Source organism: Lepeophtheirus salmonis, chromosome 3 (genome assembly GCF_016086655.4).
Source record: "Lepeophtheirus salmonis chromosome 3, UVic_Lsal_1.4, whole genome shotgun sequence".
Lineage (NCBI taxonomy): Eukaryota > Metazoa > Arthropoda > Copepoda > Siphonostomatoida > Caligidae > Lepeophtheirus > Lepeophtheirus salmonis.
In genome coordinates, this window is record NC_052133.2 from 7,617,471 (window position 1) to 7,629,880 (window position 12,410).

General features: G+C 33.3%; 3 protein-coding genes and 1 long non-coding RNA gene across 4 annotated transcripts; 2 read left to right on the top strand and 2 right to left on the bottom strand.

Annotated features, from left to right (window-relative positions):
* The first annotated feature begins 272 nt into the window (after positions 1-272).
* Positions 273-1,820, top strand: Tgt (tRNA-guanine transglycosylase). Its single transcript, XM_040708185.2, has one exon. The coding sequence runs from the start codon at positions 515-517 to the stop codon at positions 1,724-1,726; it is 1,212 nt and encodes a 403-aa protein (XP_040564119.1). The 5' UTR covers positions 273-514; the 3' UTR covers positions 1,727-1,820.
* Positions 1,821-2,414: 594 nt separating this feature from the next.
* Positions 2,415-8,697, top strand: LOC121114268 (uncharacterized). The gene is made up of 9 exons (XM_040708184.2): positions 2,415-2,827; positions 2,885-3,125; positions 3,181-3,402; positions 3,468-3,592; positions 3,665-6,577; positions 6,642-6,875; positions 7,006-7,256; positions 7,312-7,663; positions 8,145-8,697. Exons 1-9 carry the CDS (start codon positions 2,608-2,610, stop codon positions 8,450-8,452), a joined length of 4,866 nt encoding a protein of 1,621 aa, XP_040564118.1. The 5' UTR covers positions 2,415-2,607; the 3' UTR covers positions 8,453-8,697.
* On the bottom strand, positions 8,480-10,102 carry LOC121114271 (F-box only protein 8). Its single transcript, XM_040708186.2, has 3 exons — positions 9,619-10,102; positions 9,227-9,530; positions 8,480-9,158 (listed from the first exon to the last, which is right to left on the bottom strand). Exons 1-3 carry the CDS (start codon positions 9,943-9,945, stop codon positions 8,893-8,895), a joined length of 897 nt encoding a protein of 298 aa, XP_040564120.1. The 5' UTR covers positions 9,946-10,102; the 3' UTR covers positions 8,480-8,892.
* A 1,260-nt stretch (positions 10,103-11,362) lies between these two features.
* LOC139904907 (uncharacterized) lies at positions 11,363-11,708 on the bottom strand. The gene is made up of 2 exons (XR_011779176.1): positions 11,596-11,708; positions 11,363-11,536 (listed from the first exon to the last, which is right to left on the bottom strand). It is a non-coding gene; the product is annotated as an uncharacterized lncRNA (long non-coding RNA).
* Positions 11,709-12,410: the final 702 nt, after the last annotated feature.

Sequence of the window (12,410 nt, forward strand, 5' to 3'; positions counted from 1 at the left end):
AATTGCAACCATGGGTGTTCATCAAAAGCTATCTTTATGTACTTTTTTGTAAACAGGCGTGGATTAGATAGGAGGTGCAGCAGATTTGAAATGGCTAAATAAATCGATGATATTACTTCAACCATGAGTTAGTTAAGATTAACATAGTCTTTAAGGTAGAGGCTATGATAACTTTATAATTAAGGGAGGGGTGGATGTCATTGATAAGGATTTTCTTCAACTTTTGTAGGACTATTGTTAAAAAATACGCATAAAACGTTAAGAAATGATTCACGGGAGGTTGCTCCCACTTCAGACCCGGTGGATTTTACGCAATGTGTTTAAATGTTATTACAATTTATCGCCATATGAACAGAAGAGGGGTATTGAATGAAACGTTGTATTAAAACAGTATTAATTATACAATCATTGAGGTGTACTAGTGTGCTTGCTATACTAACACTGTAGTCTGTACATATTCTCCGCATGAATAACGTTTTTTGAGAGACTACGAAATCGGAAATCCCTCTATAAGATGGGAGATGTAGTAAAGAAAAGTAAAATGTCAGCTTTAAATCTTAAAATCGTGGCTCAGTGCTCAGTTTCTAAGGCACGAGCTTCAATTATCTCTTTACCGCATGCAGAGGTTTTAACCCCTGTTTTTATGCCGGTAGGGACTCAAGGAACCCTCAAAGGACTTCTTCCTACCCAATTGGAGAGAATGGACTGTCGAATCATACTTGGAAATACGTATCATTTGGGAAATCGCCCAGGCGTTGAGACTCTCAAGGCAGCTGGAGGACTTCATAAGTTTATGGATTGGAATAGAGCTCTTCTCACAGACTCTGGTGGGTTTCAAATGGTTAGTCTTTTGAAATTAGCGGAGATCACTGAAGAAGGGGTTCAATTCCAGTCTCCATATGATCCACAGAGTACAATTTTACTCACTCCCGAAGTATCCATAGAAATACAAAACACTATAGGTGCTGATATCATAATGCAGCTTGATGATGTTGTTGATGCAACCCACTCAAATCCAGAAAGATTTCAAGTTGCACAGGAAAGAACTGTCCGTTGGCTAGATCGCTGTATCTCTGCCCATGCTAGACAACACGACCAAAATCTTTTCCCTATTGTACAAGGAGGTCTTAGTGCGGAAAAGCGGATTGAGTGTGCCAAAGAACTCATAGAAAGACCAGTTCCGGGATTTGCTGTGGGTGGATTGAGTGGAGGGGAAGCCAAAGATGATTTCTGGAAGATGGTGAATGCATCTACAGATGTTCTACCAAAGGAGAAGCCAAGATATTTAATGGGAGTTGGTTTTGCCGTGGATTTAGTGGTTTGCTCGGCTTTAGGTATTGACATGTACGACTGTGTATATCCCACAAGAACTGCTCGCTTCGGCACAGCATTAGTATTTGACTCTCCTGGGAATATTAATCTCAAAAGTCAAAAGTACGCAATGGACTTTACACCTATTGATAAAGACTGCAAATGTTCAACCTGTGCTCATTATACCAAAGCATATTTGCACACTCTTGCCTCAAAAGCACCAACTGGATGTCATCTACTGACAGTGCATAATGTTGCATTTCAATTAAGATTGATGACAAATATGAGGGATTCCATCATTGAAGATAAATTCCCACATTTTGTCAAGTCTTTTTTTGAGAGATATTATCCTAATAAGGAGAGCTACCCTGGGTGGGCCGTAGAAGCTCTTGGAGCTGTTGGCATAGCTCTTTGAATATGGCTTTATTAATTATATTTGTATATATATATTTACTGTGTCTATACTTGCGTCAATAAAGCGTCTTTATTCAAGTCGTCTTTTTAGAATATCTATAACTCGTACTACTTGATTTTTTGATATATTATGGAATGGAAACATGGGAGCTTGAAGTGTTTTTAATAATTTCTCGTTTACTTAATACCAGAAAGGAAAAACCCTGCATATATTTATACATATCATAAAGAGCTAATTAGTTATCAATTAAAATATATTGGGGCATACTCTAAAATTCTTAATACTGAATCTAATATTCAGTATAATTCTATGTTACTTTGTAAAAAAATTATGTTCATAGTTCAAATTAAATTTAGTAGCAAATTTTAGGAATGATTTTATCCTTCCTGGAAATATCTATGCTTTGTTCTTAGAATAAAGTCAGAGCTGGTAATTCAAGAAAACTCTAGTCTTTATAGCCAAAATTATAAATATTTGTAATATACAATGAGACTTATGAAAGGTAATGCATTCCTTGCGGGAATATAATATGTAATTTGAATAAAACATTAAGTTTTTGTGTTATGAAATAGGAAATGCTAAAATGTTGATATTATAAATAAATAAATAAACACTTAATTACATTCCTTTTGAAACTCCTTAATGACGGTATGCATTTGTATATTCTTATATTACAATTTGTCGTTTAACCTTCTTCCTAGAAATTGATGTACGCGAACGTCATAGCAAGAAAAAAAGCACACTAAAAACATCGATCCAGCTATACCCCAACTTTTGTAACTAAGAACAACAAGTATTCAAGTTTTGAATAAATTAATTATTCAGTTCTTTATCCGCGATTGAAGAGTGAAACCGTCTTATTTTTAGGAGTAGTATCCAATATGCGCTTGTATATTTTAATTTGTGTGTTACTATTTCACGAAGGGTTCACAGCGAAATCCCTCTATGATTCAAATGATTTTGTTGAAGAATTGACTGATGAAAGTAAAGAATTACTTTCTTCTCCAGATAAAATTTGGGTTGTTGAATTTTATGCTCATTGGTGTGGACATTGCATCCGATATGCTCCATTCTGGAAAAAGATTGCTAGTTTATTTCAAAGTAAAAATATAACTTGTGTAAAGTGAATGACGAATGATTGAGATAAGTAAATTTCAGCTTGGAAGGACTCAATCGTTATTGCTGCCTTTAATTGTGCAGAGTATGATTGCTCTACCTATCAGATACCCGGAACGCCAACCATCAAAGTTTTCAGACCATACAATGGCTCGAATAATAATGGATTCGAAATTAGTAGTCATAAACGCCTGGTTCTCCATGATATTTTTGATGCCATAAAAGTAGTAAGAAAGAATGCAATTGTGGATCCCTCCAAATATCCAGACTTAGCACCATTCAGGTAATATGGAAAAAAATAATTTATATTTAATTCATTATACAATCCATTCTTCTAGAGGAGATAGTCTTGAAGAACTTTCGAATGGAGCTGATAGATCCGTGCTTCTATTTAAAGAGCTGCCTGAGTTAGATTGGAGTGAAAGGATTGTTATCGAGTATTCCCATGACAATTATATTCCATTCAAGATAATTGATTCAAGAAAAAGAGAATTAAGTCGTAAATTCAACTTGACTAGTCGCCCTGCTGTTGTTTTAGTGAATTGGAAGGACCGGAAAGAGTTAAGGATATATGCATATCCTTTACAATGTACGTCAATATAATTTAATCCGTATTTTTTCCTAGGGACAAAATCTTTTATGTTGATTTAAGCTCTTATACTTCAACACTTGATCAAGTTTCTGGCTTCATAAAAGGAAATCTACTTAATACTGGAATATCTCATGATATCTTGGAAAATGATTTATCAAGTGAGTTAGTTTACAAACTTTATTTTCTATTAAAAAAAATTACTATGAAGTTCCATTTAATATGTCGTTTAGAACTTATGGTAGCTGTTAAGAGGAATACAGGAAAAAGATACCAAGTATCTGGTCAATTGAGTGATTATAATTTTCATGATTTAATGCAAAACTTAGATAGGACTACAAATTACAGTGAATATGCTATCCAAAATACTAAAAAACATGATTTTCCTGATAAAAAAAGGTATATTAGGTCAACAACAAATAATTATACGGAAAAAAATAGAATGATAAAAGTTCCACCAGTTTTATCTGGGAGACTCAAAAAAGATCAAAGAATTGAACTATTCGATTATATTGCAAATCAACTTCAGACTATGCAAACCAAAAGAGGAATTGTATGCTTATATGTCAACGATGATGGGAGCATAGAGGTAATCAAAAGAGATACAGAAGACCTAGGAAATGTAATTCCGCAAGAATCCAATATCAAAGATAATATCAAAAAACCATCAGGTGGTGGTTCAAAAGATTTGCATGATAACAAAAATAAAAAACCTGAACCTTTGGATCGGGGTGAAGGTATAATTACTAATACATCTGGAAGAGATACGTTAAACACTCCTAAAGCAAAAGACCAAGATGTAAGTTCAAATGAAGGAGTAAATGTTCAAAGTACAAGTAAAGGTCAACCAAATAGAAGTAATGAAGAAGGCTCAATTGATGGAGGAGTGTCATTAGGTATTCCAAACCTAGGAGCATTTGTAACTGGTTTCAATGGAATACTTAGTAATTTAAATAAGAGCCAATTTGGTGCAGCTAATAATAGTTTCCTGGGTCTTCCAAATTCAGGAGGACTTAATATAGAGTTAAATGGAAATAATGTTCCACATTCAATTTCTGGCGGTGGAACTTTAGGTCCTCAGCATAATATAAACATTGGTAATGGTAATTTAAATGGTAAACATGGGAATCAACAAATGTCCAACATAAATAATGACAAACAAACGATGGGAAAAGACTCTCCCTTAAAAATCTCTGGTGGGGGAATGCTTAAGTTTCCGTCAATTAAAAATGTTATTAATGGGATTAAAGGAAACTTTGGTGATAATAGTAAAAAACAGGGACATTTAGACGGAGGGTTAAATAGGGCGGGAAATATTGCCTCATCTTCTAATAATGGGTCCCTGGATCTTCCAAATTCAGGAGGACTTAATGTAGAGTTAAATAGAAATAGTGGTCAGGGTTCAATACCTGGCGGAGGATCCTTAGGTCTTCAGAAGAATATAAACATTGGGAATGGTAATTTAAACGGTAAACATGGCACCACAAATGGAAATAATCAAATGATCAACATAAATAATGACAAACAAACGATGGGAAAGGACTCTCCCTTAAAAATCTCTGGCGGGGGAATGCTTAAGTTTCCGTCAATTAAAAATGTTATTAACGGGATTAAAGGAAACTTCGGTGATAATAGTAAAAAACAGGGACATTTAGACGGAGGGTTAAATAGGGCGGGAAATATTGGCTCATCTTCTAATAATGGGTCCCTGGATCTTCCAAATTCAGGAGGACTTAATGTAGAGTTAAATAGAAATAGTGGTCAGGGTTCAATTTCTGGCGGAGGATCCTTAGGTCTCCAGAAGAATATAAACATTGGGAATGGTAATTTAAACGGTAAACATGGCGCCACAAATGGAAATAATCAAATGATCAACCTAAATAATGACAAACAAGCGATGGGAAAGGACTCTCCCTTAAAAATCTCCGGCGGAGGAATGTTTAAATTTCCGTCAATTAAAAATGTTATTAACGGGATTAAAGGAAACTTCGGTGATAATAGTAAAAAACAGGGACATTTAGACGGAGGGTTAAATAGGGCGGGAAATATTGGCTCATCTTCTAATAATGGGTCCCTGGATCTTCCAAATTCAGGAGGACTTAATGTAGAGTTAAATAGAAATAGTGGTCAGGGTTCCATTTCTGGCGGAGGATCCTTAGGTCTTCAGAAGAACATAAACATTGGGAATGGTAATTTAAACGGTAAACATGGCGCCACAAATGGAAATAATCAAATGATCAGCATAAATAATGACAAACTAACAATGGGAAAAGACTCTCCCTTAAAAATCTCCGGCGGAGGAATGTTTAAATTTCCGTCAATTAAAAATGTTATTAATGGGATAAAAGGAAAATTTGGCATTAATAGTCAGAAACAGGGACATATTGACGGAGGATTAAATAGGGCAGGAAGTATTGGCTCATCCTCGAATAATGGGTCCCTGGGTCCTTCAAATTCAGGAGGACTTAATGTAGGGTTAAATAGAAATAGTGGTCAGGGTTCAATTTCTGGCGGTGGAACTTTAGGTCTTCAGCATAATATAAACATTGTTAATGGTAAACATGGTAATCATCTAATGGCCAACATAAATAACGACAAACTGACGATGGGAAAAGTCTCTCCCTTAACTATATCCGGTGGAGGAACGGTTAAACTTCCGTTAACAAAAAATATAGATCAAGGTTATAGTTGGAAAGACAACAACACACTCATCCCATTGAATAATAGTTATGATTCAAATCCTGCACTATTGGAAATAAAGAAAGGTGATGAAAATAGTAGACCACTAAGGAATATTGGCTTTAACATGGGTCCTGTACACTCCTCATCCATCAATATTCATCAACAAAATGGGCATTCAACTGATACGAAATTATTTAATGGATATAATGACGAAAAATTTCTTGAAATTCAAAATACATCAGGCAATGTTGCCAGAAATCAAAATGGAGTACTCTTCAATAAAGATCCAGCCTTTGACGCTGATGTGGAAGAAAATAACTTTGCGACAGAAAAAGTTTTTCCCAATATTCGTTACAATCAAGCTCCCAATAGTTATCCTGTATCCTATTTCATAAACAATGATGAACCGCCTGATAATGTTTATGTAGACAAAATCAAACAGAAATTAGCAAACAGTGTAGAGGGTAATTCATTTTATAAATTTGTTATATTTACAATTATAGGCATAATCATATATTACGTAAATAGGATTTAGTCAAAGTGTTCAGCCCAAAGGAATACAGTATAGCAGATATGAATTACCTTTCAACCTAAAAGGTTCAAAATCAATCTCAAAATATTCTGATCTAGTTAAATTCCTTGATGAGAACAATCGGTTTAATGAAACAAACATTGATATAAAAAATATATGCAAAGAATTCTTAAAAGATTACGAAATAGGATCATCTCTCACGGAAGAAAAATATTCAAATGAAGAATTAGGTAGATTTTTGAAGGAGTGAGTTTGTATTTTGTTTTAGCACGACAATTTGCTTTTTGAGTTATGCACTTGTGAAAAATATTTGTTGAATATTAAGTATGAATCCATGAGTTTATTTTTCTATCCCTCTAGTACCGAACTCATCAAACAATCCTGATATTGCATATGAAGGGGATTTGGAAAAAACCATAAAATATATGTTGACGGTTGAGGTGCCAATGTATTCTAAAATGAAAGAAGGAAGATATGCATCCCTAAGATTTTTTCTTACAACCCTTATCAAGTATCTTCCTTTGAGAATCGAAATACTGAGAACTATTCTTGAATTACGAAATTTGGTAGATGAGCAGTCCAGTTTCAATAAGACTGTTTATCAAAATAAGGTAAGCCTTCCTTAACAAAGAAAGTGTCAAAATCGCATCTTAATTTAATTTATAGCTTAACGAATTGAATGAAAAGTATGATCCCTTCAGTCGCACTCCATCTGAGTGGAAAGGATGCAAGGGTTCGTCACCTTACTTTAGAGGATATCCCTGCGGTGTTTGGACTTTATTTCACGTACTCTCTGTCAGCTCTTTCATTCATGGTGATCCTATGCTTATGAGTGAAGTGAGCTCAAGTACTGTCGCCATGGCCATTCTTGAATATGTTAAAAACTTTTTCAGTTGTCGACATTGTGCAAAGAACTTTATGAAAAAAGTTGATAGTATAGGACATTTACCCTCAAATCCCACTGATGTCATACTGTGGATATGGAAAATTCACAATATGGCGAATGAAAAGTTAAGAGGTACATACTCTCCTAGGGCCTAATCACTGGGGGGGGCTGTTTACCCAATATTTTTTTTGGATACGATTATTTATCGACCTATTAATGATGAGTCATCCATAGTCAGTACAACCAGGCCCTCCAATAACAAAACTGTGATTAAGGCACTGGATTCCATTTCATGTTTACTTTCATTGAATATTATACTTTATATCGAGGATTGAGTCCCAAATTATCGTTACTGAAAAATTACAAAAATAGGTTTTATTGGCTATATGTCATCCTCGAAGTCTAATATTTAAAAACAGAGAAATTCATACTGTTCAAATGAATTTCGTAGATCCATTTTATTGTACAAAATTGGAAAACACAATTATTCATAATGAAAGAATGGACTTTCGAAGCTGAATTCTATTTGAATTTAGTATTTGAGTTACGACAATTTGGCACTCCCCCAAGATATATATGTATATGTATGTAACTTAAATAATTTCTAAATTAGGTGATCCTACAGAAGATCCAAAGCATCTGAAAATTATTTGGCCAAGCGAAACCAATTGTCCAAAGTGTAGATCGTCTGAAGGAAGTTTGGAAGCATTGGGATATGACTGGAGCAAAAAAGAGCTGATAGATTATATTACTAACGTGTATAAAGAAGAATCTATTAATAGACTCGCCGCAACATTAGTTCCAAAGGAGCAAGGTAACGATGACGAAGATAAGTTAGTAACAGATATACTTGATGGAAATTTAGGAAGCAAAGAAGCAATTATAAAACGGTTAAGGAAATATTGTTCCAAATTTGCGTAAATAATTTTGACTAATAATGGCTACTAGTTTAGCATAGTGTATATGATTGGAAATATCATAATATATATTTATCAATTATAATATAATATGTAGTCACAAACAAGATAAATAATGTTTTATACATATATAATTACTGTATAATATGAAAGATTTTCACCAGGAGTCTCCAAGGATAAATGAAAAGATACTCTATTCAAGCTAAATCACACTTAAATATTATTAATAAAGGCTCATATTATTTACAATGAAGAATAATGTCATTTTAGCTTCTTTAAAAAAAAGAAAAAAAAATGAAGTCAAAAGTATGTATATAATTTATTATTATGGGTATGGGTTTTTGCTAAATTATATATATATATTTATATATAGTATAAATGAGTTAACTATTCATAAAATGGACTATTAATAAAATAACAATAAGGATTAAGAATTAGATACTCCTAAAGAAAAATGGCTAGATAACCTGGGACAAACTGCATCTTATTGTGATGTATTTGTTGAGACCCACAAGAGACATGCCCTCTCAGAAATACATTATCGTACATCTCTCCGAAAATTTCATCTCCAGTCGAAAGGGGTCTGTCATTTCCAACAGCATTCCGAGTATTTCTAATAAACTCTCTCTTAGACATTTTGTTCTTTACGTGAGGACTAGACAAGTCTACACTCAAAAGGATAAGAGAATAGCATGACACGTAGACGAAATCTAATTCATAAAAAATACATATATATTACAACGATTTCACCGCTAATTCATGAATCTATGCTACTCACCCACAGAGTAGCCTAACTTTGGATTACACTGGCAAAACCGTCGAGAAAATGTATTGAGAAGCTGTTGTAAGTATCTCCCTCGATCATCAGGGGCTTCAAGTTTTGAGAAGAACTTTCTCAAAGCATTAGGGAGGGATTGACTTGAAAAATTTTGAAGATACACGAGCCTATCTGTCACATCAGTGCACTTTTGAAGATATTTTTTCATTTCAGATTTAGATAAAAGATGAGAGCCATTGAAAAACTGAGCAATATCTTCAGTATTGTCTTTTAAAAGACCATGGGCGAAGAAGTAGTCCATGCCCTAAAGTTTAAATATAAAAGAAGAAGTGTTCAAAAAGATTATATTGGAGACATTCATTTGAAAGGTCTGGTTCCTTCACTACATCTACCTTTTGAAAGTCCGAGTTGAATGTGAGGGTTCCTTCATCAAGAAGCAAGTAGAGTTTCTTGGCGGAGAGTATTGAAGGATTTCTTTTCTCATAGATGGAGGTGTAGGACCACTCCTGACGACAGAGTCCGTACCAAAGGATCTCATCTGATGCATATTCTTGCCACACGCAGCCCGCCAAACTCAAGTCTGTGGCGTTTAAGTTCCCCAAAACATTGACGACAATCTCGGGAGGCAATTCATTCAAGTCCCGGACGTTATCTTCTTCTTCTTCCTCAATAACCCCAAGGGGGGGAGGTGGAGGGATCTTCATCAAGGATTGACCCATACTGTACCACTGATTAAACCCCTTTAATCTCCATGCCTGTTAGACTAATTAACATTAGTTACTATCAGGCAATGCCATTGGCACTCTTCTCTGTACACCAATGCAAATATAAATAGTGTAACAGAGGTTGTGTGAATATTATAATGGTTCTAACACAGAACCTCCTTCGTCATTATTGATTTAGTGTACGTGACGTGTCATGATGCAATCCTGGTAAATAATTTAATAATATCAAATAATGTACTCTTACTCTTGGCTGCTACGTACTAATTTCAAGATTGCATCATAATATAAGGAGACGACACCTTAGGGTATCAAAGTTGATATTTTTACTACATAAAATGAAAAAATTTCCAGTCTTGATGAAACTTTATCAAATGGTTTTATGAATAAATTAATTTGTTTGAATCAAAAAGAAAAGTATACGTAGAAACCTTTGATAGACCCCAATATATCTCCTGACAGAGATAGTGTTGTGGCAGGCCTTATTTATTCAGTCCAGCCCGATCTAATGACTGGTCTTATCAGTCCTTAGGACTTACAATCATTGGGGCCAGTCGTTAACTATTGATCCTTGGAATTTTTCATAAAAATATCGATGATTTATTAAGCCAAATAAGATGTATGAAATATGTATTCAGATTATTCCACATATCTTCCTAAAATTTTTATTTTTTACGTTATATGTAATGTAATATAATAGTAGTCTTTGATTGTTAATATCTTTAAATTTTAAAAATAGAGAGAAATAATGAATAAGAGTACTAATATCCTGCAGATTACCAACATAATTTTTTTTAAATGTTCACTCACGAGGATTTCGAAAATATTCAAATCCTTAATCATTACTGTCATCGCTACTTAATACTCAAGGACTTGAGTTTTGTACTTAATACTAAACAATCTTTAAAATTATGTAGTGAAACAAACAACACGTTGTCAATACTTGTACAATGGTCGTAGTAACACTTTTTTTGGTCCGTTAGGAGTGTCGAGCGTCTCTTTTAATAGATTGTATGCATCTTTAATTGAATGACGTTTTATTAGAAAATCATCTTTAAAAGAAAAGGTCAGTCCTCTTATTTTTTATGGTATTTTTTGTAAAGGAGGAATTGTGCTTTTTTTTATAAATAAACATTCGAAGAGAATATCTTATTATATAAATAGTTTTACTTATGGGGGCCAAATGTCTTCTGTGGTATCATAAAAAGCAACATCTTGCATCAAAAATATAACTAATTCACGATCAAGTATTTCATCAAGCTAACAGGGCGTTTCGTTTATTTGTTTTAAAGCTTTACTTAATCCGTCCTTAAAACAAATATTTATTTATTAATTTTTTTAGTAAGGTAGCCCGGATATATTTTGTATATGAAATGGTACCTTCATACAACTTTTTACAATAAATAAGATGAGGTTGGAAAATCGGCATAAATATTTATTTAGCTATTGTAGAAATGTCATTGAAATCCATGAAATATGATGAAAAAATGTTTTACATGTTTGATTTTTGCGGAATAACAATTAACTAACTTCATAGCTCCATGTTATGTTATGGTAAAAAAATATGGCCTAATTTTTCTTCCACGTCCTGAAAATATGAAGTCTCATAGTTAGTCCATGAATAAAATATAAAGGTAGAATTATTACTTATTAGTAATAAGTAATTTATATCACTAGTAATAAATTATTACTAGCTATACCGTTTTTTGAGAATTGGTAATCTGAAGAATGAATTTTCTCTTCTTAGCTGTTGTCATCATTATTAACTCTTGAATAGTGAATTTCCTTTTTTATTGTTTTACATTATGTACAAAACCTGATTGAACATTCAAGCGTGCTCATAATAGATTTTTTGCTGAGTTTTAAGTCTTTGTTTGGACTTTTTGGAAAAAAGTTCCAAAATCAGTTGGTAGTTATTTAATTCTGAGTAATCTCTTCGCAGCGATGGAATTATTATTAAATAATTTTTGGGAATTCTTGATAGTTAACCCATAATTTGAATTCAACAATAATTTGATCAGTGAAAGAGCACGTCGTAACTTTATTGTATTTTTTATCACGCAACCATTCCTCAGAAAAGAAACAGAAAAGGGCACACAATCAGTTGGTAGTAATTGGCCCATTCTTCCCAACTATGGAACTATTTTTACGTAATTCCTGGGAATTGTATACAGCTTAATAAGAGCTGACTTGAATTAAACCATTCAAAAATCATAACCCAAAGGGCGTCCACTGGATTATAAATATATATATTTTCAATTTTTTGGAAAATTGAATTGCTTTGAAAAAAAAAAAAATTATTAATACACATCCATTCACCAAAAATTAAATTTTTTGAAAAGAATTTAAAATATCAAATTATTGAAATTTTTTTTCCAAAATCCATTGCTATTCTCAAAAAATATCCAAAAGCCCATATCAATTCGCAAAAAATTAAACAAAAAAATCTATTTCAATTAAAT

Bases quoted from the DNA above. Each gene is read 5' to 3' on its own strand.
- LOC121114268 (XM_040708184.2), top strand. From the start codon at position 2,608: ATGCGCTTGTATATTTTAATTTGTGTGTTACTATTTCACGAAGGGTTC. The intron at 2,828-2,884 runs GTAAAAATATAA...AGTAAATTTCAG, and splicing joins GATTGCTAGTTTATTTCAAA to CTTGGAAGGACTCAATCGTT. The intron at 3,403-3,467 runs GTTAAGGATATA...ATTTTTTCCTAG, and splicing joins AATTGGAAGGACCGGAAAGA to GGACAAAATCTTTTATGTTG.
- Tgt (XM_040708185.2), top strand. From the start codon at position 515: ATGGGAGATGTAGTAAAGAAAAGTAAAATGTCAGCTTTAAATCTTAAA.
- LOC121114271 (XM_040708186.2), bottom strand. From the start codon at position 9,945: ATGGGTCAATCCTTGATGAAGATCCCTCCACCTCCCCCCCTTGGGGTT. The intron at 9,531-9,618 runs GTAGATGTAGTG...TTTAAACTTTAG, and splicing joins TCAACTCGGACTTTCAAAAG to GGCATGGACTACTTCTTCGC. The intron at 9,159-9,226 runs GTGAGTAGCATA...TTTATGAATTAG, and splicing joins AAAGTTAGGCTACTCTGTGG to ATTTCGTCTACGTGTCATGC.